The sequence below is a fragment of the Fundulus heteroclitus genome, chromosome 8, assembly GCF_011125445.2.
Source record: "Fundulus heteroclitus isolate FHET01 chromosome 8, MU-UCD_Fhet_4.1, whole genome shotgun sequence".
Lineage (NCBI taxonomy): Eukaryota > Metazoa > Chordata > Actinopteri > Cyprinodontiformes > Fundulidae > Fundulus > Fundulus heteroclitus.
In genome coordinates, this window is record NC_046368.1 from 7,071,781 (window position 1) to 7,096,940 (window position 25,160).

At 39.3% G+C, this 25,160-nt stretch overlaps 2 protein-coding genes across 4 annotated transcripts in view; one reads left to right on the plus strand and one right to left on the minus strand.

Moving 5' to 3' along the window:
* The first annotated feature begins 3,188 nt into the window (after nt 1–3,188).
* On the plus strand, nt 3,189–12,245 carry spag8 (sperm associated antigen 8). Its single transcript, XM_012864178.3, has 6 exons — nt 3,189–3,322; nt 4,834–4,993; nt 5,236–5,281; nt 10,672–10,786; nt 10,930–10,992; nt 11,883–12,245. The coding sequence occupies exons 1-6, from the start codon at nt 3,260–3,262 to the stop codon at nt 11,988–11,990; spliced, it is 555 nt and encodes a 184-aa protein (XP_012719632.3). The 5' UTR covers nt 3,189–3,259; the 3' UTR covers nt 11,991–12,245.
* Nucleotides 12,246–22,317: 10,072 nt separating this feature from the next.
* The window catches only part of LOC105927407 (atrial natriuretic peptide receptor 2), a 100,120-nt gene continuing 97,277 nt past the window's right edge, over nt 22,318–25,160 (minus strand). For all 3 annotated transcript variants that reach the window (XM_036140024.1, XM_036140023.1, XM_036140022.1), the window contains one exon: nt 22,318–22,865. In XM_036140024.1, the coding sequence (XP_035995917.1) occupies nt 22,803–22,865 (63 nt within the window). In that variant the 3' untranslated portion in view covers nt 22,318–22,802. The remainder of the gene's footprint in view (nt 22,866–25,160) is intronic.

A 25,160-nucleotide genomic window follows, 5' to 3' on the forward strand; every position in this document is an offset into this window, starting at 1 on the left:
TATTTGTGAAACAATAGTTTGACTTGGCCATGAGGAATGGATAATGACCGAAAGAACGACCTTCCCGATAAAAGCGGCTTTAAAGGTATAAAGCCACGTAATGTGTTTAAAAAAAAACAAAAAAACGGTTATATACACCAAGCCCCCAACGTGATAGTGTTTTGATAGACCTTTTTGAGAAATAATGTGCTCTCGAGCGCAATTAACAAATATAAACAGATGTGGCGACATCTCCCGGCAGTGTCGCAGAACTATCATAATCCTCCTTAAAAGAGTGTACTATATGTAAGGTTTATCCATAAGAAAAATGCTCAATAGTGGTTGTGAGGAGCCAAAGACCCAACCCCCCAGAGTGCAGAGGCAGACACTGGGGAGACCAGAACCCAAGAAGCTGCCTCCCACATCCCAGAGAAAAGTAGAGGAGAGCCCCAGAAACCCCCCCAGGTTTCTGGGGCTCTCCTCTGCCCCACAGTGCTGAAGTCCTCAAGGCTGCAGCGATGAGCCCACAGCCCATCGAGCAGCCTGTTATGCCAGAGCAGATCCAGTCATGGGCCCTGAAACCCGAAGTTCAAAGGCACACCACCCTCCCAGCAGGTTCCCGACAGAGTCAGGAAGACCAGGCCCCACAAAGCAGCCGCCAGGAGTCAGTCAACACACACCCAAACACCGAGCCCCAGACACCGACAACCACCAATGCAACAGCGGGTCAAGGCGGCAGCCAACGGAGGGGAGCAGGACAGGGGTGTGGGTCATAAGGCAGCCCAAACCCCAACCTTACAAAAAGACAAGCACATAAACAAATAAACACAAACGCAAGCAGATTCATTCACACATTCCAGCTCTAATACCCCCTACATGCAAACATTTATAACCACACGAGAAATGATGCTGTACACACACTTGCACTAATCACACACATCCTATACTCCCAGATCCAGCTACCAATAATCCAGAGGGGCATCCAGCCCCCAGACCCAGGAGGGGATCCCCATCACCAGGATGGGGGGCAGACCACTCAAGCCACAAGGTGAAAGCAGTACTGAGTACTGCCCCAACCCTCCACCTTGATCTCAGCCCCGATGACCCCCGAACCCATTCATCCAGAGACACGGTCAACACTCACATACGCATGCACACACACATTGAGGCCTCACGCCTTCCAACCCACCCCATCAGTCAGAACCCCCTCCATATTCCTGGGGAGAGCAGAAGTACCAGCCCCAGCCGACCACCTAGACCACACGCCCAACCCTGGCCAGATCCTGGCTAGGTGGCTTGCTCTTCCTCCAGGCCTCAAACTCCGGATGGCAATCAGAGAACAAGGGTGTGAAAAATGTCGTGTTGTTGCATGTTGTTCTCAAGTGCATTTAAAACTCTGAGGGCTGAAAGGGGGGCTCAGGCACGCCCATCGCCATGGGGGTGTGCAGGCAGCTTGAGCCTGCACACCCCCCTTCTTACCCCACCCCCACACACAAACCATCCAACTCTCAGTGTCTACATGCGGGAATACATTACCGACGCCATTCGAGTGTTGTCAGATAAATATTAGCCCAAATAATTAAAAAGCAGGCCACTGTGCTAGTTTAAGTCTCATTGTCAATCCTGAGGTGTGTAACTCTTCATTAGTGAAACTCCTCAGGGAGTCATCCTACCAGATGCCTAGAGCACCTGAAGTGACTCCCAATCACCCTCCTGTTCCTTCCTTCCATTGTGTGTTGAACAATTCTTACATGCTAATCCAGGAGGGGTGAATGCTGCAAGTCAAGACTCGATGCAGTCCGCTGGGTTTCCAAGGTAGAAAACCTTTTAAGCAATCAGTCTTTACAATTTGATAGAATTTGTAAAGTGTTTTGAATTGCTGCTATATAAAATAACTGAACTGAAATGAACACCAAGGTATTTTGTGATCCTCTTTCAAACATGAACTTGAAATCTATTTTATGGGCAAATCAGGAGGAGTAAAACACAGTAAAAGAGTTATCTTTAATTTATCTTTATGTCTGCAAGGTGATGATTACAGTTTACAGATAATCATAATAATGTAGCCTCAAAAGGACATACTGGACTTTGTCCTATTTGTGCCGGTCCCAAGTCCTGATAAACACAGAGGGTTGTGTTAGGAAGTGCATCTGGCGTAAAACTTTTGCCAAAATGACCATGCGAGTCAAGAACATAACATAACCACAGAACACATCTCCATCTCCTGTTACGTGGTGGTTGGTGAGAGCGCTGGATGGTGGTTTGTAGAATTACTTCCATGTGGAGTAAGATGAAGAGAATACAGACAGAGCAGAGGACAAAGTGGTGGATGCTGAAAAAGGAATTTCTGTGTTGCTTTCAGAGAGGAGCTGAGACAGGCTCTGGGTGGCCAGGAGGTTCTTTCCTTCCACTAAGATTTCCATTAACTTCATTGGACAAAGCACTCTGCGAAATGCCAAATTATTTCAGAATTACCTTTTGTAGGGGTGATCAGTGACTGAAACTGTCCACAAGGTAGAAACTTAACCTACCACCTAAGTTTCTTTTATATGGTTTGATATAGCACTCTGTGAACTGCCAGAGTTTTAAGCAAAGACATTTTATGTTCCTTACCTAGGGAGAGTATCAATGACTGCCTTTAGACCACTGTCATGTCTGCGTTCTTCCATATGGCTATGTAACCATATGGAAGAATGTAATTAAAAAAGGTAAATAAAAATGTTTTTCTTTATTGGTCTTAACATTTAAATTGTATGAGGAACTGAACTTGCAAAAATAACTTCCCTGAAACGAATAACCCTTCATCTGAATAAAAGATGAATTATAACTTTTTCAATATTTATTGCTAAAATTAATTAAATGTTCACTGACATTTTAATCCATTGAGATGCACTGTATATGTCGCTTTCAAACAGCTGGACTTTCCTGAAATATTTTGTGGTCTCATTAACAGATGGTAGCAGTAATTTAAATTTTATTTTGGGGATTTTATGGACTGATTCTCACTCAGTTGGTGAGAATTATCAGCTGAAATGTTTTGATAAATGTACTGTGGAGACATTTTAGAGGGCAACACGTTTCATTTCACAGTGTTTTTCTTAGATTTAGTTTGGTCAACAAACAACTAGCTAGCCTAGCCTAGCCTAGCCTAACGCGAACCCTGTTGCCATGACAACTTTTCCGGTGAACGGCAGCTTGTTGCTATGGGATACTTCTAAACAGAGAAACTCGATACTTGCGGTGGTTTTGCTACAGAGTTGACAGCTGTGTTTTTGCCTCCATGGCCGAGCAGGCGGCTTCTGTGGAAACCAAACCTGGAAAATGTCTCCAACATAATGAGGAGGTAAGTTTAATTAGCCACCATTTAACTGAGGTCAAAATACAAATGCATGCTGGGAAAATGAGGAAGAAAGCAGCTAACTGTTGATGTAAACAACAATAAAACCAACAAACAAAGTAAAAAAAAAAAAGAAAACAATCTGGACTTTAAAGTTTGACCAAAACCCATAATTTTAGCCTAATCATACTCAGTAAATTAGAATATGCATTCTCACGAGGCTTGTTTTTCAGATCAAAAATAATTTCTTGAAAATAACGATCTTTAAACAAGTATTAAACATACTTTTCATCAAGCACACAGTTCTGTATCTCAATACTTTTAGTTTGTCTGATGTAATATTGAAATCTTAAAGGTGTTTTCATCAGCTGTAAGCGGAAAATCTTCATAATTAACAGACACAAAGGTTTGAAAACATCAGTCAGTGTGTATTCAATATTATCAATATCAATATTATTTGCTTCACTTAGTGAACTAAAATATTGAAATAAATTAACTTTAAAATAATATTCTAATTACATAATGATAATGAAATTGTGAAATTAGAATATTAGATGTACATTTATTCAGTAACTTCATGGTCTCTACGTATGTAGAGTATTTACGCACCAATAAATGTAGCCTGATGATATTTTGCTTACAGCTAGTGAAACACCATTTAAGGTTGAATACATCAGACCAATAAAAAAATTTGATACAGAAATGATGGTTTCATGTAAAGTATGTTTAATACCTGCTTAAAAGATGCTATTTCAAAATTAACCTATTGAGTTTATATTCCATGTCTTCATGGTGCAGTTTGCTTGCAAGTTTTCTCTGACAAATCTCTGAGCCCTTCAAAGAAGAGCTACTGTTATGCTGAGATTAAATTACACAAAGGTGGATTATTAGGAGATTAACTGTATTTTATTTAAGAGTATCAGAGTAAAGGTGCCTGAGTACAAATGCACAACACGCTTCTCAGTTTTTTATTTGTGGAAAAAAAAATCCTTGTATCCTTTTACAGTCATTTTACAAGTATTCTCTACTGTGTTTTGGTCTGCCATAAAACCCCAATTAATACAATAGAGCTTGTGAATGTTTTAAATATTGCAGCTAAGCAGTCTGAAGTCTGCAGTCACGATATTGCAGTGACAATTTCAGTGCAGTCTGTTATATGTTATGCTTCTTTGTATTCAGCTGAGGGAATCAAACTCTGTCTTTGTGACAGGCTGCTAGTAGTAATGTGAAGATCCAGATTGAAACGGGTTTTTTGCTAAATTAAAAATAGTTTTTAAAAACTGCAAATTGTCAGGTACTGGACTGAAAGTGATCTAAGATTGAGACGAATTTAAAAAATCTTTTCAAATATTTTCTGGTATTTACTTTGAGAAAGTGAAAGTAATGTTGTCACTCTGCGGTGATAGTGTATTTAATAAACTTTTATAGTTATATATATATATATATATATATATATATATATATATATATATATATTACCGTCTAACAAGTGTTTATGGTTTTTTGATGTCCTCCAGAGAGCAGTTGGCGCTCTCGGTGTTGAGGACTCGAAGAGCACCATGCGGACGCAGGGAGACAAGGGGATTTTCACGATAGACCAGCGGTGTAAAATGGAGACTTTAACTACGTCGAAAGCTACTTATTTTCCTCTGAAGGGTCCAGGAGTGAGGCTGAAGGGTAGGTCCCTTCGTTTTCCTTCAGAGTAACAAATCAGATTTCATTTTAACCCATTTAGAGACTGAGGTGCATTTCAAAGGAGCTGAAAGGAGTTTATCCAGTGGCATTGTTGGCAATCAGAGTTCAGTGTTCACACAAACACTGATGACTGTTGCGACCTCCATTTATTTACTCTGAAAATCTTGTTTAGGACGATTTGCCGTGCTCTCCAGGTTCATTTCTTTTGCATTTCCACGGTGCAGGCATCAGACGGGAGCTGCTGGAGAAACAGATTACCCAGAAGATAAGGTGAGGCACAGATGGTGGAGTATTTTGATGCTGAAGTAGAACATGTCCTTTTTGGATGCAGTTTCATTCTGGAAAGGACTGTTGGACAAACACGCTGAAGGAGAATTTACGTGTGTGGGTTAAATCAGACTTTATGGTGTTATTTTACGTAGAGGGCCAGTCGTCTTATGTGCTCCCCACATAAATGAACGTCCTGCTCCATTTAAGTGCTTGCGGAGAATAAAAAGCTGTGATTTTGATGAAAACAGACTGACCAACACTGAAATGTTTCTAATCATTTAGTCTGAAGTCGTATATTCAATTTCCTTTCGTTTATAAGTACACATTAGTGCTGCATGATTCATACTGAGAGCTCAGAGGGTTTTTCCAGGCTTGTTGCTTGTTATGTGAAGCACAGTGCCCATGTAAAGGATGTGAAGCGTTTACTCTCTTGCATATTTTTGTTCAAATGTTTTTACTTTTGAAAAAAGTACCTCGGTTACAAAGGTAACCTAGGTAAATACTAAATGGAGTTTTTTAATAATGGTTTCATTTAATTGAAAGATATCCAACTAACCTGGCCCTGTGTAAAAACGTAACCAAACCCCCCACCCCCCCCGACTCTAATGATAAGCACGTTTTCACCTATAATCACACTTTCATCCGTAACTCGCTGTCCATTTATTGATGGACTGACATTTCCTGCAGATCTGTCTGACTCGATATAGTGCTGCAGCTGCAAGCTGTGCAGTCTAGCATGTTTCATCATGTAGAGTCACTATCACATATAGCTTTATATAGACTGCTATGAGCGACGTGTTTAACTTCTGAATATTGTTTTTCAATTGCACATTTGTCTTTCTGGGCGTAAAGCACTGCAGGCCTCACTTTCACTAAGAGCGATTTGGTAAAAGTAGCAACTGTGGAAGAAACCAGCCGCCACTGACAATGAAAAACACAAAGGCCTATCTAACACTTGGCAACAACAACAACAAAAAACATCTGGATGATCCCTAAGACTTTTGGAAAATGTTCTTCAGACTGACAAGATAAAAGTGCAAGTTTTTGGAAGGCGTGTATCTCGTTACATCTGGTGTAACACTGTATTTTAGTAAAAATAAATAAATAAATGCTTACAGTCAGACATGGTCCTGATGGAGGATGTTGGACAATCTTCAGAAGCCTGCCAGCCAAAGTCCAAAGTCAAAGTGTCCTAGTCAAAGCCCAGACTCAAATCACATTGAGATTCTCTAGTATGACATTTACAATATTTCTTGCTGGATGACTCTCCAATGTGGTTAGATTAAAACAATTCTACACGACTCCCCTGCAGTCATGTAAACGATGTTGGCACCGCTCAGGGACCAATTATTGTTTCACATACGGTCAGATTGGTTTGGATAGCTTGTTTCAATTAACAAATAAAATCTCACCCCGGTGTTCTTGTTCACTGATCTGAAACATTTCAGTACAGCAGAAAACTCCAAATTTTTATTTTTTTTAGGGTTTATGTCTAATTAAATGTTGCCTCTACTATGTGTCTTCAACACTTTGTTTTCATGTATATTTAAAAAATGTTTATTAGCAAATAAATTAGGCTTCTTTGCTGCCCTTCTTATTACAATATTATTATTCAAAAGTCATAAAATGGACCCACTTTGGTGTTTAAAATTCTGCACTGGTGCCACACTCTCCCATAAGTGAACCTTCAATGGTTGATCATCCAGAAAGCTGTCCTATATTTATTTGTTGCAGAAATGTTCCTCCATTCAAAGACATTTTTGGTGCAAACGGATGATGACTGCATTCTTTTCTTTGGAGGCAACCAATGGAGACACAAGAGGAAAACAATTTCAAGCGCACCTGCCTCTCTTTTACAATAATAGGTCTGCTAATTACAGTCATGTAAAAAAGTAGGGCACCATACCAGACAGCCAACAAAGGGAGAACAAAAGACCTTTCTGTAAAATGCAGTAAAACCAACCAATTCTGGGGAGGGATAAATTAGGACACCCTCACATTTTTCTATCCATTTATTGTCTATAGCTGTGCATGGACTGGTGCCTATCTCCAGAGGTCAGTGGGTGAGAGGCGGGCTCCATCACAGGGCAACAGAGAGACAGACGGGGGCAAACAACCATGCAAACATGCCTATAGGGGCAATCTAGAGATACCAATTAACCAAACAGTCATGCTTTTGGATTGTGGGAGGAGGTTCTGGGGTACATGGAGAAAATTCCTGTATGCACGTGGAGATCATGCAAACTTCATGCGAAAAAAGACCTGAGGTTGGTATTTGAACCTGCTGCAAGGCAACACTGCTTCCTCAAACATTTCGTTTGGTGCTCCTGACCACTGAAGTGAGAGTGAACACCATGGCGAGATCCAAAGAAATGCCTGAGGCCTTCAGGGAGAAGAGTAGCAGTTTAGGGGTCTGGTAAGATCCAAAGAGACCTCAGAAGATCTTAAATCTGTATAGAAGACGGTCTCACAGTAAAAAAACCTCAACACAATTACCACCATGGTCAAGTCTGGCAATCTGAAGAAGGTCAACCTAAGAGCAGGACGATAAAAACGTTGTTACTGGACCTACCTCAGTCTGCTGCCACTGCTGATATGAAAGTGCATGGATGTGCGTGAGGAAATATGAGACCATCTGTAAAGAAATTAAAGCTGTGGCAGAGCTGGGCCCTGTAACAAGACAGTGACCCAAAACATACCAGTAAATCCAACAAGGACGGGCTGTGAATTAGGAAATGGAAAGCCCTGGGTCTAGTCAAAGTACAGAACTTGTTCTCAGAGAGATGTTGTGAGGTGAAGAAACCCCCAGTTGAAAACGAGGAGTAGGGCAAATGTTCCTCCGACTGATGCCTTTTTTTGTTGATGTTTAATGAGCTAAACAAGTAGAAATTTGTTGTTTAAGTGCAATTAAATCACATTATTTTCCAGGGATGTAAAAAATAGACTCAACATCAATCTGTGAACATGTTCTAAATAAATAATGGATATTATAGCTGATTATCTATTTGCATAAATCCAGTCAAAATGGGTTTTAGGCCTTAAATCTGAAGATATGCATCCACTCACAACAACCTAATCTTTCATTGGCAAATTTATGGTCATAACTGTGTTTACTATACAATTCAAATCAAAACCATTAAACAGGGTGAAATGACTTGATATAAAATGACTTTGTAGTCTCCTGCGTGACTGACAACGCCTGACTCTTCTTCCTTGATTCACCCACACAGTTGTTTGGCCTCGGCAGACTTGTTTTCCGCTCTGTGTGGGCATTGAAAACCCGGGGCGAGACAACGTACACAGCTGACGCTTCCTGAATGCACACAAACATATGCCGGTTGCTTTCGCCTGCTTTATTACCACGTGTCTCATGCTGCAAAGGAAAACAGAGCACAATGCAGGCAGTATTACGCCCTTCATGCTGGCTTTAGCTTTTCATCTAAAAATGGATAAGATGATGCGTCACACTAATGCGTTTCCTAGCACTCAAGTCTAGCCACAATCACGTATGAGAAGGAAGTTTTCAACAATTTTCTCTTAAAGGTTGCTGAAGCTCTGTTAAGATACCATTGTTTGTGATCTAACAATGCTGCTGTCGTGAATTCTTTTTCTGCCGTTACAAATGTTCAATTCAAGAAAATGTTATCTATATTGCTCCAATTCATGAAACATGTAATCTCAAGGCAATTTCCAAAGTCAAATTCAATCAGATTATACAGATTGGGTCAGATTATAAAGATTGGTCAAAAAAAATTCCTATCTAAGGGAACCAGTTGATTGCATTGTCTTTACAAGCAGCATTCACTCCTCCTGAAAGAGCGTAGAGCCACAGTGGACAGTCGTCTGCATTGTTGATGGCTTTGCAGCAATCTCTCATACTGAGCATGCATGAAGCGACAGTGGAGAGGAAAACTCCCCTTTAACAGGGAGGAGAACCTCCAGCAGAACCAGAACCAGGCTCAGTGTGAACGCTCATCTGCCTCGACCCACTGGGGCTTAGAGAAGACAGAGCAGAGACACAGAAAGCACAGAAGCTCACATTGACCCAGGAGTACTTTCTATGTTAGATGGTAATAGTGTGTGATCTGCCTCCCCTGATGATGTCACAGCTAACAGAACGCCAGACCAGGTGTACCTTCTATGAAGAGAAAAATGACAGAACAAAAGTTAAAAGCTGAAATGACAACAAGCAATGCAGATTGGAGAGCAGTAGGAGAACTCAGTAGAGTGAGAGAAATAGACCCTGATGTCCTCCAGCAGTCTAAGCCTATAGCTGCATAACTATAGAGATAGCTCAGGGTAACATGAGCCACTCGAATAACTATGAGCTTTTCTAAAGGGAAAGTTTTAAGCTTAGTCTTAGAAGTAGACAAAAATATGTCACAAATATCCTGACAGTTTAACTCAAAAACTCACAAATTGGTTAAAATTATAAAAGCATCTTTTTGAAGCACAATCTGATTCAGTTTTCTGCACTCGGTTTTCTTTAGTTCACACCTGCCATGAGTGGAACTAAGTCTAGTTAACCTGGAATAGGCCAACGTTTCCCTGGAAGTATTTTCCTGAGATTCGTTCATTTGCATTTTCCAGCTGAAGCCATAGTTTGCAGAGAGCTTACAAAAGATCAAAAGGAAGGGTCCCGAAAATTCCCCACTGAAGACTTTGTGGTCAAAAATGCACATTTGGTGCCAAGGCTACTTCCTCTGCAGGGACAGGGAAGCCGGTCAGAGCCAATGGGAAGATGGCTGGAGCTAAATCCAGGACATTGTTGGAAGAAAAACACTCGGAGGATACAAGGACTCGACGCGGTTTGGGCCTAAAACTTTTCGAAGGCAGGCTAGGAAGCTGATGGTGTCACAATGAGGACAAACCTACAGGCAAATGAACAAAAAAATGCCTTCATGAGAAGAAATCAAAAGTTTTTTTTAAATCCCTGACCAAGAGTCCAGAACTAAAGCTGACAGAAAATCTGCGGACTCACCTAAAGCTGGGTGTTGGCAAGAGATGTCCTCACAATCTGAGCGAAAACTCACAGCTTTGGTGAGGAGCTAATAAACACCTAACACCAAATCAAAATGTGCTTCAAAACATTTTACTTTAAAAATGCAACCACTTCATTGCATTATTTGAATTTTCATATTTTCCCACAGATTGGTTTTCAGTTGAATTTTGCAGTAAACAACTGTAAATGTAATTTTAAAGGCTTCACAAGATTTAAAAGGTTTTTACTATGAATCATCACCGACACTTGAAATTTCAATAACATACTGATCAGCTGTAAATCTTAATTAGATCTTTACTTATCCGCTGTATGGCTTGATGTAACGCTACAAAATAAAGGAAGGAAGGAAGCTCACAGACCTTCACCCGCTCACTGCCTGTTTTCACAGGGAGAAGATTCACACCGAACTGAGCCCAGCAGCACCTGAGCCGGACTACAGCTCCACAACCCAGAGGGATTTCTCTGTCCCTGGATTTGTTCCCAGCAGACCAAAGTCTACACAAGTATGTGCAGGACACGCTTCTGCTGTAAACTTGGTGATGTCTGTAGGGATTTTCTGCTGGAAATATTTCGGATTTTTACACGAGTGCCAGAAAACATCTGGTAGTTCTGATCCTTGTTTGATGCGTTCTTCCCCAATTCTCAGGTTCATGATTACAGAAGTGAGCAGGCCATAACGTTCTGGAGCGAAAACTGCCAGCAGATACAGGTGTGTCAGATTTAATAACATCTTTATTTCATGTTTGTTTGTGTTAATAACGAAGAATCATCAACTAATAGTCAATTATCTCCGTTTGTAAATCATCATCTGCAATATATCTAAAGGGTTCTAGTGCTTACAGTAATTAGAATATTGTTGAAAAGTTCATTTATTTCAGTAACTCGATTTACTAAGGGAAACACATTATATAGATTAATATCGATTGATGATGTTTTAAAGCCTTTGTTCTTGTTAATTATGATTTTTTTTTCCACCTCCAGCTACTGAAAACACAGCATTTAGGATTAGAATATAGCCTCAAACCAATAAAAAAGCAAAATTTTCTCATGCAGAATATGGGGGCTTTTTGAAAAGTATGTTTAATACCGAGTTAAAGTTACTTTTAAGCTTTAGAAAATACATATTGTAATTTATTGAATATGACTGAACTGGGTTTTTATATCAGTTGCATGACATAACTCCAGAGGGGATTCTGGAGAGATGTCTGCCTTTTTCTTGAGCAAATATTTTCATGCTGCTTACATTTAATAACATGCTTTAATCTTTTTATTTTACACATGTCATTATTATATGTATTAAAGCTTCGATTTTACTTATTACATCCATCCATCCAGATCTCGTTGCAGAAAAATTGACAGTTTCTAACAAACACAGGTTGAGGAAAATTGTATTGTAGTAAAATGATTTTTGGTGGATAATATATTTTAGAAAATTTTACTCTCATTGTAGAAAAACTTCATTTTTCCCCCCATATAGAAGTAAGCCTTAAAGGAGACCATGTCTACATTTAAAGCTCTTATTCTCTTGTTTTTTTTTCAATATTAAATGTCATTAAAAAAATATTAAACTCTCATCATATTGTGGCTTTTGGACGGCAGGGTGTAACGCCAATCCGGAACCTGAACGCACCGTTCAGGAAGTCGGCGCTGTTCAGCACTCCTATCACTCAACGCCTGGACGAAGAGGAACTGCCGCCTGACGACTGAGTCACTCCCATCAGTTCAGTACCAGCAGCTGTAAAACAGGTGCTCCGCTCACGTTATTAAAGCCCGTCTGGTTCTGGTCTCTCTTAACATCTGCAGTCTCCTTTCAACCTGAACATAAACCAGAAAATACGTACTGTAACTGCAGGGAGAACAGCACATTGTTGACCTGCGATTTCTTAGACACTTTACCTGTGTAATCACAGTAAATAGTATGTTTTTCAACTTCCAGCATCTTTACAGATGTTATAGAAACCGTATCAGAGCAGAACTTTGACATTTTCCGTAATAAAAGTAATATCTTTGAATCCAGTGTCTCTGCTTCACTGGTTAAAGTCAATGCAAGTATTTCCTTTCTTACTCTAAATTTCAATTTCTAATTTTTTTTGGGGAAAAAAATAGTGAAAATCTAAATACCAAATGGGAGTCCCTGTTTCTCACAAAATCCAACATGGCTGCCTTGTATATAAAACTAAGTAAAAGCGTCAGTTGTTTTGCTAAATAGACTCACTTGCAGATTTATTAGTGTAACTGTTCAATTGGTTGATGCAGCCAAATCATATGGCACAGAGTGAAGATGATTTGCTGAAGCCAAACTGAGCATCAGAACAGGAAGAAAATGGGGATATAAGTGACCTCAATGGTTGCTGGTGCTAAACTGGTTTTAGCATCTGAGAAAGTGAGGCTTTATTGGGATTTTCACACACAGCCATCTGTCAGGTTAGAGATAAATGCTCAGAATAAGAGAAAATATCTAGTTGTGTGGCAATAAGGCTGGAGGAGAACAGGCAGACTGGTTTGAGATGACAGAAAGTCAACAGTAGCTCAAGCAGCCCCTTGTTACAAACCAAGGCATGCAGAATACCGTCTTTGAATGCACGACATGGCAAAATGAAGCAGACAGGCTACAGCAGCAGAAGACCATGCCAGGTCCAACTCCTGTCGGCCAGGATCAGGAAACTGAGGCTATATTCCCTGCAGGTTCACCAAGATGGGAGGAAAAATGCTGCCTGACGACATTCAGACAGTAGGATCAGAATCTGGTCAAAGCATCATTACATTCCAGGCTATCATCATTTGCAGTTTGTTTCTGGGGATTCTTGGAATCATCTCCACTGCTCTGATTATTTAGCAAGTTCCTGTTCGATGCACAGCTCAATATTCCTGTTACTTGTTACAAAAGCAAGACGATCGACTAGCGAGCACCTAAAGCAGCAGAGGGTTCAGCAGTGGTAAAGATGCGTATTAAAGATCAAAATGATTCCTGGTTGGAGACACCAAAGCCCCACAGACCTGACAGACCTCTGTTGTGACAGAGCAAAGGGAACAATATGTTGACAAGTATCTAAAACTTCGTCAGGTTTGTGGTTTATGCCTCCAGGCTTGACTGAACAACGACATAACATCTATTAGGATGTAGGAGGCAGATATGTTGCCTGATTTCTCCTCAAAGCTTGTCTGTCCTCCCGCTGTCGATTTCCAAAGATGTTGGTGTTTGAAGCCTTCTTCAGTCATCTGCACTTGCATTACATTTACACATTATGAGTCCATGTAAACATTTCTCCGTCTCAGACAGATGATGAAAGAGTTGCATGACAGGAACATTTCCCTGTTAACGCCTTTGAAAGCAGAAAGGATTTACATTAAAAGGTATATAGTCGCGTTATATGCTTTTAAAAGAGACCAAAAACCATTTGATCATGATTAAAATATGGTTATATAAACTAAGCCTCAATCCTGATGGTGTTTTGATGGTCCTTTTCTAGGCTAAATATAGCGCCACAATGGGTGCGATGACCAGATATAAACAGATGTGGCGCCATCTAGTGACAGTATCGCAGAACTATCATAATCCAGGTTTCATTAATTAATAAATCACTTGTATAAAATAATATATAATACCGGACTGTGCCTGGCCATCTGCAATGCCTCGTAGTAAAGCAGCAGCTCGGCGTGATGAAGACCAACATTATTAATCAGATAAAATGATCTAAAGCAACTTTAAGAGCCTCATATCAGAACATTTACTCACGTCAGTCAACTCTGAGCTTCGGCAGGTTTAGCGTCCGCTTCAGTGAACATCAACGTTCGGACAGAGTACACAGCTTCATTACTTGAGTAAAAGTACAGATACCCCTTGCTAAATTTTACTCAAGTACAAGTAAAAGTACTGCAGTCAGATGTCTACTTAAGTAAAAGTACTGAAGTACTTGTTTTTAAAAGTACTTGAGTATCAAGAGTACATTTTCTAAATATTGCATTACTACTGCCACAGTGCTTACATTTATGTACAGAAATGTCCTACACGTCGAGTTATGAAAAATGTTAATGTTAATACCTTGGAGAATGTAAAAGGAATTGAAAGTAAAACGAAGTCATTTAATCTTTTTACCATGTTGCTTTATTTAACATTTCTCACAAGGCAGTAGCACAATGGCAACACTCTGACAAACCTCTGCTAGAGTTTGAATGGATTTTTTTGCACCCACATTTGAACCTGACAGTGTTAAACACACCGCATACTAAAGAACATCAAACCAAATGCTCGGCTTAATTTTTGTAGGCAGTGATGAAGTTCTGTTTGGGTAAACACAGCAAACACTTGAAGCGAAAACTATCATTCAATTGTTCCGAAAATTGAAATAGTTGGGCGAGGTGGGGCCACGGGTTGACACATTCCCGGGATGGAACTGCTGCGTCTTCATCCATTGTTCGTCTCTTGCCTAAAAAATCTGACCATGGAGTTGATTTCGGCGGAAAGCTGAATGTGATTGCTGATAGGCTGTCCCAATCAGTGGCGCCTTGCCGCCTGCACAATCCAATCACGTTTGAGAGGGAAAATTAAAGGTTTCCGAGATTTTTTTATTTTATTTTTTTAGAAGATTTTTTTTTTTTTACTCACAGTTATGGATAGAAATGTAGTGGAGTAAAGAGTACAATATTTACCTCTCAGATGTACTTGAGTAAAGTCATGAGTACTCCCCAAAAATTATACTCGAGTAAAGTACAGATCCCTCAAAATTGTACTTAAGTACTGTACTCAAGTAAATGTACTCCGTTACTGTCCGGCTCTGATTCCCAGAGATATTCCAGGCTTTTCCCTCCTGGAATCATTTATTTTTTGTGTTTTTTCTCGCTGGATTTTTCTGCTTTGTTTCGCTGAGAGATGCTAATAGCCGTTAGCTGCTTCCTTGTTTTAACCCTTGCTGCGCATACGCAGTATGTACTTCTGTTAAAATCGTAAATAAAGACAAAAGGCTTAATTTACTAACAATTTGAGCAAAAACAAAGCATAAAAACTAAAATTATAACTAGTACGTCGGCAGGATGTGATAATCTTTCATAAAAACTTTGTATGCAACCAGCATCAGTTACTGACGTATACATAAAAAAGTCAAATAACCTGGCTATGCACCTTTAAGTGACTCAAAGTGCTTCAGTTCAACGTATAAAATCTGTGTGAAGCTGATGTTTGATTCAACAACCCATTAAAATGCAGGACATTAAGTCTACAAATGGTGCACACTCTATTTAAGCTCATAATAAAGATATACATCAAATATGCTTTTTATTCAGGGTATCAATTCTTTGTTTATTTCACTGTGAAATGTGAACTGTGGGCATAATCAGGTTTGATGTGACATTATCACATCAAACTTCAATGTATTTTATACAGATTTTATGTGACAGAACAATGTGAAGTAGCGCATTATTTAGACATCTGTACAAACAAACATTTTAAAAATTGTCTTTAATTTTTTCATTTGGTTTCTTTTAAACCAGTACTTGGTGTAAAAACCTTTGGCTGGATCGACAGCTGTTAGTCTTTGGGGGTGTGTCTTTACCAGCTTTGCAGGTTTAGAGACTGAAATTTCTGCCGGTTCTTCTCAGCAAAAAATCTCAAGCTCATCTGGATTGAACGGAAAGCATTTCTGAACATTCATTTTCAATTCAAGCATCTACACAGCATGATGCCGCCGCCACCATGCGTCACAGTGGTTAACTCTCCTTCACAGCATTTCGGCTGCTTTTATGGGTTTACCATTAATGGCCTGTGGCAAAATGTCAAAGTCTGGATGACTGCTTTAAAAGACTGAGAGAAAGTCTAACTGTAGACTCTGGGACTCAGACTCAGCTCATTTTTCAGACACCACCACAAACGTTGATTGTCGCTCACTACCAGACAACGTTCTGCTCGGCTGATGATCCTCTGAAGTATAGAACAGATCGTCAGATTTTCCAGACAAATTATTTGCAGCATTAATGCTTTTAGCGCTTCTCGGAGTCGTCCCTCTTTCCTCGGCAGCATTGTGCAACCTGCAATTAGCGCCGCCAGATGATGAGCAAAAGAAAGCCGCTCTTCCCTCCTACACTGGATAAATATCTCGCCTTTTGTCCTTGAAGAGAAAAGAGAAGAAAAGCAGCGCGGAGACGAGTTCCTGCAGGCCCGCAGCATCCCCGTGTGGACCAGCACACCGCCGGGGATGGTAGCGCTCAGGCTACAGATTCAAACGCGTCGCGTCAATCAGAGGACAGATCCCAGCTCTGCTGATCCGTTCTGAGCCTTCAGCAGGGATTAGTAGGCGGTAGCTATGGAGACAAGTAATTTTAGCTTTTATTTATGCAGCTTTTCTCTCCAAACATTTCATTATCTCACAGGATGACACAGGAAAAACCAATTTGCTTCTGAAACGCGTGGCCCCGGAGCAAAGATGTCCCTAACATTTAGAGATGAAATGAGATACGGCGATTTTCTGTTTTTTTTTTCTCTCTCATTTTTTTCCTTTTTAATTTCAGGTTTGTCTCTCAGCTCTTTATCGTCCACAGATGTGCAGAAGCCTTTCATTCAATCTGAGCTGTCTCTTTAGATTTAAACGTTTAGATGTTCCTGATTTCAGAGCAGCTTCAGTAATTTAATGTCAAGCAGATTTTGTCTGTCCTTTTTTATTTTATGTTTAGTCTCATTCTCTGTACAGTTTCCTGTTGAATTAGTCCTGCTTCCATCCACTTTGTCTAATGTCCCTAAATAGTCCCACAGCATGATGCTGCCACTGCTACACTTCACAGTTGCCAGTGCTTTTTGGTTTGAAAGGCTTGACTCTTCCCCACATACCCGTTGTGATTGTGGCCTGGAGGATATGTGGAGGGCTTTGTCTGCCTTATAGGGGACATGTCATGCTTTTCAGTTCTTCCTTCTTACATTTAAATCATTCAGTTTAAATGTTTTGGCAGAGTTGGAGCCTTTTGCAAACAAAATGTGTAATTTTGACCATTGTTGCCACTGTTTAGGCCTATGCGTTAATGGTTTTGAAAAATGTGGGTTTTGAGTTGACTGCTGCGTCAAAGCAATAAAAACTGTTGATAATAATAAAAATTAATGCTGACTTTTTTCATAGATTCACATATTTTTACTGTGTCAATATGGTCTATTTAGTGTGGATTCCTTGAAAAAAGACAACTATTCAAATCAGTTTAAGAAAAAAGTCTGTAAACAAAAAAAAAAAAACTGGACAAAGGGAAAAAGTGCGAATACTTTCTCTGCTGATCCTACAGATAACTCAGCCTGACTGCTTTACACACATTTATTTAAGAGTTGGGCTGGATTGACACTCTCACAGTAAGGTAGTACCACAGTATAAAACAAAAAATGTAGAAAACGATCTGACCGCTTTCCTTTAACCCTGCTGCTAAAATATTTCAACTTAATCTTTATTGGAATTTAATGAATAGACATAGGGAAAAACTACAGAATTCCTGCTAAATCTAGTTTCTAAGTACTTATAGTGCAGAATAAGGGACCTCTAGTGGTTCTCTTTCAGCCAGCTGAGCAGTAGAGCACAGCAATATGTTGGGGAGGGGCAGCTCTGTGTCACTGTCTTTCATGCAGCTGGACAAAAAAAACTTTGTCATAAAAAGCACTTTGGACCGTAGATCCAGTATGTTGGAACGAAACCCCAAACTTTTTAAAACCTTGGATGTCTTGTGCTGAGGAAGACTCTCAGCCATCCAGATCATGATCAATAATAATAAAAAAAAAAGTTAAATAATGTGAAAAATCTTCCTTAACGTCTTCAGCTTCAGAACAGAAGTCCAGTTTAAATCTTTTTTCTTCTTGGCTTGGATGCCTTGGTGCCAGCAAACGGCTCAGCTCTTTGTTTTTATCTTATATGAAATATGACTAAAACATTAGAAAAGTTGTCTTTGGTGAGTTTAATCTAACAGTTTAAGATAAAAAAACCAAAAACATAATCGAGTTTCTATGAAAACTTTCGCAGATTTAACACGTGTTTCCTGTAAAAAGTGAGTATTTTAAAGGAAATTAGGGGAAACACTTTGAGGAGCCTTCCCACGACGAGACGGCGACCCGTTAACGGAAAGCCAGCCGGTCGGCTCGGAGTTCAGCGGAGGCCGTGGCTTCCTCCCCCGGCCGCTCTGACAGGCGCTGGCGGCGTGTCGCAGGGAGAAGCTGGGTGGTGATAACAGCCCTGCAGAGGAGAAAGATGCTTTCCTGCTGAGATAAAAAAACACACGCAGACACACAGAGGTTTCAGGAAACCGATAACAAGCGTCTAACAAGCGGTGATGTCATTACAACCGACTGCCTTCCCCGCTCATCCTCAGCCTGCAGCGCTTAATTAGGCTGCAGAAACACGCCGGTGTTTTTGTCAGACACACAGCGTGGAAGTGCTGGTGTAACCGTTTGCGTTCAGAGGTTTCCGTTCGTGTGCACGGACGCTCTGTTCATGTCGAGCCTCGGTGATTTATTGGAGCTTCTCTTTTTCCACGGTGGGATGGTTACACAACAAACTGCCCAGTGCACATGTTTAAATTCATTATGGATTTACACACACACACACACACAGCCGCTAGCGTTCTGTTAAATGTCAGTCTGCACTCTCCACCTCGACCGCGTGCTTTCTGCAGGAATCCACAAGCTTCTGGTTTGCTTTGCAGAAATGGTCCATTTTAAATGTTTGCCTTCCTGGCAGGGAGCCAGATTTTAAGCACAGCTTACAAATCTAAACAGGTTTGAGTTTGGGGTTCGGAAAAGGCCAGTTCATTATCAGCGTTAGTCTGTGTTTTCCCGATGACTTACCTGTCAGAAGGCTCAGGTGTGTTCTGTTGATTTCAGTCCAGGAGGACCAGTGGCAGTGAAAGAGTCCCACAACAAAAACTTTCCTTTTTGACAAAGCTTCTAGTTAGAGTGGCTCATGTTACCCTGAGCTATCTCTATAGTTATGCTGCTATAGGCTTAGGCTGCTGGAGGACATCAGGGTCTATTTCTCTCATTCTATAGAGTTCTACTGTTCTTCAGTTTTGCATCGCATTGAAATGACTGTTGTCATTTCAGCTTTTAACTTTCTGTTCTCTCTCTTTTTCTTCATAGAAGGTACACCTGGTCTGGCGTTCTGTTAGCTGTGAAATCATCCAGAGAAGACAGATCACCCGCTATTACCATCTAATGTAGAACAGATTACTGGATCAATGTGTGCTTCTGTGCTTTTTTGTCTCTGCTCTGTCTTTTCTAGCATAGAAAGTACTCCTGGGTCAATGTGAGCTTCTGAGCTTTCTGTGTCTCTGCTCTGTCTTCTCTAAGCCCCAGTGGATCGAGGCAGATGAGCGTTCACACTGAGCCTGGTTCTGGTTCTGCCGGAGGTTTTCCTTCCTGTTAAAGGGGAGTTTTTCTTTCCACTGTCGCCTCATGCTTGCTCAGTATGAGGGATTGCTGCAAAGCCATCAACAATGCAGACGACTCTCCCTGTAGCTCTACGCTTCTCCAGGAGTGAATGCTGCTTGTCGGGACTTTGATGCAATCAACTGGTTCCCTTATATAGGAAATTTTTGACCAATCTGTATAATATGATTGAATTTGACTTTGTAAAGTACCTCGAGATGACATGCTTTATGAATTAGCGCTATATAAATAAAATTGAATTGAATTGAATTGAACATAATGCTGCCACCACCGTGCCTGACAGATCGCACCAGTGTTAGGTGTGGAAGCTTCGACCTAAAAAACAAACTCGCTGCTGTGGCTAAATCCAGGCAACAGGGAGGGGATCGTACTCGCAGGTTGGACCTCGGTCTCGACTGCTTGCTGCTCTGGACGTCTTTGTTTCTGCTCCTCTGTTCACAGCTAGGCAGATCATTCAATCTGAGCAGGTTGACACCATCTTCAGCTCAGAACATTTAAACACTTATGATGTAAATTATTTCAGCAGCAGTAAATTTATCTCAGTGTAAAGTAGGGCTGCAGCTTTCAATTAATCTGTCGGTTCGTTTTTTAATTAATCAATTAATCTAAAAAGAGATAGATAGATATAGATTAACATACCTCAATAAACAAGTCTTTAACTAAAAAACAAAAGTTTATTGTACATTCTAAATGCATTGTAAATGACAGAATCATGTAAAAAAATTTAAACTCTATCTATCTATCTATCTATCTATCTATCTATCTATCTATCTATCTATCTATCTATCTATCTATCTATCTATCTATCTATCTATCTATCTATCTATCTATCTATCTATCTATCTATCTATCTATCTATCTATCTATCTATCTATTAACCAATGTGCACTGACTAATGTGCAATAATCTAATTAATACACTGTCCTACAACCCGTGCAATAATCCTGATGTAGTGACTTCTGCTGCTATCACCACCTGAACATATGTCAGTACACATGTATGTATGTATGTACAAATGTATACACGAATGTATATACACATATATACGTGTAGGTATGTATGTATGTAAGCGTATAGGTGTATATATATATATATATATATATATATATATATATATATATATATATATATATATATATATATATATATATATATATATATATATGTTTATATACATATAGATCACTATGTATGTAAATAAGACATCATATGCCCATTCCTATTTCTTTTTGTATTTTTTTGTATCCTTTTTGATCCATTGTATATATGAAGATGCACTGTATATAACTGAATGCACCTTCCCTACTCTGCACCTTCTTGTATGAGCCGATGTGACATGTGAATTTCTCTATTGTGAGATCAATAAAGCCTATCCTGTCTTATCTATCTATCTATCTATCTATCTATCTATCTATCTATCTATCTATCTATCTATCTATCTATCTATCTATCTATCTATCTATCTATCTATCTATCTATCTATCTATCTATCTATCTATCTATCTATCTATCTATCTATCTATCTAGTCTGCCTCTCCCTGCTTAAAAAAGAACTGTAGACGATCTAACGAGGACTGCAACTATTATTTTGCTAATTGTTTAATCTGTATACTATTTTTTGATTAACAAATTAATAATCAAATAGCAAAAAGTGCTTTTTCTTTTTTACAGAGCTTGAATCAGGTGAAGTTTAAACTATGCCACTTGAGTTTTGGATTAAGCATATTTACAAACCAAGGTTTTCATCTTAAATGCAAAATATTTAAGTTTTTTGTACGGTCCTGGCTTAATTACTGCTCTGAGTGGGTTGTTCTTTCTGCAAATTACATATTTATGAGTCTGTAGACTCCAGTTAACCATTCGGTTCTATTACTAAATTAGATGATGTTTATTTCAATAATCAGTTAACCACAATTAATCATTATTAGCTGTTTCAGCCCTAATGTAAAGCAGGTTTTACTGACGTCTTTTGTCACGTAAATGGAATCATCACGCTGCCACCACCATGCCAGACGGCTAGTCTGGTATAGTTAGGCTCAACTCTTGACCAAACACCTCCGTCTTTCAACGTTCCCACCACAGAAAATTTTCTCCAGTGGAAAATGGGTTTGTTCACGTGGGCAAAATGCACATTTTAGTGTAACCTGAACACCTAACCAAACATTACTGGGGGTGCACGTCTATATTTGAGCCCATATGTGTCACTTTGAGCTTGTGTGGATTAGAGAAAATCCTTAAAAAGGTGATTTAAAATATATATATTTAATTATTATCATTCCACACTTAAGAAGAACTGATTAAAAGTGAATTATTAGCCATAAACATTAATAAATGTGGACTGAAGCAGACCCGTTTGTCTGTGATGAGACTGATGAGTGTGTCTCATCTTCTTACCAAAAACCGTTCGTGCTCAATTAACTATCATGACTTGTTTGAGGACATGCGAATGGCATTTGTTGAAAAATTAGCTGTTCATAATGAAGTACTTTATTAATTATTTCTCGGCCAAAAGGAAATAAAAATAAGCTGCTTTAACTTTAATGACACTTCAGAATCCGCTAGGGGCCCCCTTCTTCCCCATTTATCTTTCATTCAATAACCACAAAGCCATAAAGAAAACAAAATGATCCCAACTGATAAATGAAAAAAGAGTGCTTCACTCGGTTTATTGAACAAAATATTTTACAGTGTCTTGGATATACATATATACATCGGCTGTGTTAAATGGTCGATGAACCCCCTGCAGTAACAATGATTGCTATTCTGTGCCTTTAAAACTTCATGGACGTTTCGAAAAAATACTAATACATCATTGACTTCCAAACACGTTATTACAAATCTGAATATAGAAAGCACGAAAAATAAGGATTCATCTGTGAAAAGCACCCACTCCCGGTACAGAAATTCTTCATACAAAAACAACTCCTCCTCTTTTATTCCCCTATATGTCTTTTGCGCAGGTAATAAAAATACCCGGGATTGCCTCTGTTTCTGTCGTTAGGCTGTTTTCTCCTCTCCTTGCGGGGAAATCACAGTTAAGGACTTATTCTAGAACAAATAAAGAAGCAGCTCCTGCTGTCATCTCTGCTGCTGCCGCCGCCACATCGTCAGCAGGCCTCTCAGATAACATACACATCGGTCTTCTCCCCCAGAAGCCAATATGTTCTCATTTTGCCTTTGCCCTGGAAAAGAAAAAAACACAGAAATCAATAGGTTCATCAATGGAAATGCACCAGAGAAGGTGGGGGAGGGTGGTTGGGGTTGAATTTCATGACATAGATTGGCCTCTGTTAATGGGTGACGCTGCAGCTTTTTATAGGAGATCCTATGACACCAGCGCCTCTCTCCACAGGAGGCGCGTCAGGAATAAAGGCGTACTGATCCGTCTGTAAAGAGAAGCCTGGACTGCTTCAGCCATGGGTGTTTCCAGAAGGTCTGACTGATGCAATTAAAGGGACAGCACCGATTTTTAACCGCGGGGTTCCGTAAACAAGCTATAACCAGGAATATCCAGAAAACAGCCATTTATTAGATCAGAACCAAAACCAAAGCAAGATGTAAGATCATGTCGCAGTGCTTTTTTTTAATACACCTGCCTCTCAATAAATTAGAATATCATTGCAAAGTTAGTTTTGTAAGGTTGATCTGATATAATATTAGGGCTGGGTGATAAATCGATTTCAATCATAATTTTTAAGATTACATTTTTTAAAATCAGGATTTTATTTTGCCAAGGCACTAATTGGGCTTCCATATTGTCACAATATTGTAAAGAGGTAACTTTTTTTAGGCATTTTAATTTACTAATTTACTTATTTTTTTTAAGTTAGTTTGAAGTTACACAAGTGCTCATTACACAAAACCACCAGCAGGAAAGATTTTGTGATATTTTCATTGTTTACAACGGCAGGGCCGCCATCTTGTTTCACAGCTTGGATTTTAGTTGTCAACTCCCAGATAAAATACTTGACATAAAAGCAAGTTTCTTTCGTTTCTTTTTGTGAAACAAAAAGGAGAAAAAAATCTATAAATCGGATTTAGTCTAACAAAACCGGTAGATTTTGTTTTTAACCCATATCGCCTAGTCCTATATAATATATAGGTTAATCACACACAAAAAGATCTATTTCAAGTGTTTATTTCCATGGACTTTTAGTTACAGCTAACAAAAAAACAAACAAATTAAACATTAGGATATTACTCAGACCAATACAAAAGGATATTAACACAAATGTAATATTGTGGACAACACAATCATGGAGAGGTCTGCAGACCTGATAGTTGTCCAGCTGCCGTTAATAACGCCCTCCACCAGCTGGTTAGCCCACAAACCCTCACCGCTGAATACCCTGTCTGCTAACAGCGTGTTTGAGGAATGTTTAGTGGAAGGAAAAACCACAAACCTGTGCTCAGTAGGCCAGCGTATCAGCATTAATGTAATGTAACCTTTGATTTTTCTGAACTTAACTGTATTTTGGATTATCGTTAGCTGTTAGCCATGATCAAAATGAACACGATTAATATGTTTAGTGAATGTAAAACCTTTTAATGTGATTACAGAAATAAATTAACCCTTTTTTTGCCGATCTTCTGAGTTATTGTGATTTAAATATTTAAATATTTGCAAGAGATGCTCATTTATGCAGAAATCTTTGGTCAATCACACTGAAGACTGATGTTTTTTTTAACAAGGACCTTCTCGGGCAACACATGAAAAAGAATAATAAAGAAGCCAAAATCCTAGTTCAAGTAAAACCCTATTTTTTATTTTATTTTACTGACATCCCAGCGTGTGGTCAGAGGGGAAATACGTTTGACTCGGGTGATCCACACACAAGTTTGTATCGCTTTCTGCTGAAAATGAACAAAGCGCTCCACGCCAAAGCAGTGCATGAACGGCTGGTAATGTTGAACTGGAGGTCTGCTTGTTTTAACAGGCAGTGTAAAAAAAGAGAGAATATTGTGGCATTTCCGTGTTTACATGATGTTGTTGCAGGAACAGAAACATGGAAAACACTGTGCTGCCTGGTGTGATGTATTCAGAGGAATCACACTGGGCTTCACATTTTTTTTTCTTTCTGATCAAGCTGTTGATTTAAATGTCCATGATGACTGATTCATTGTTAAAACACTCTTTGACTTTGATTTATCAGTTATTTAGTTTAGGTTATAGGACCTAAAGGGCCACTGTTTTTCTGCCATCGAGTCATATTAGACTCAAACAGGGTGCGTCGCCTCCACACTGGTTCAGTGTTAATTACCTTGCTTGGAATAAACATATTGATTTCTTCTGGTCAATTTTTGTTGGAACCCTGCTTTGTAAAACAATTAATAATTTAATCAATAAAATAATCAACATAAGTTAGGCTGTTTTCACAAAGCAGCACACTTTGCTTTCATCTTTCTGTCACATACAATGCCTTTTCTCATGTTAGAAAACCAAACTTAAAATGAATTTTATCAGAATTTTATATATA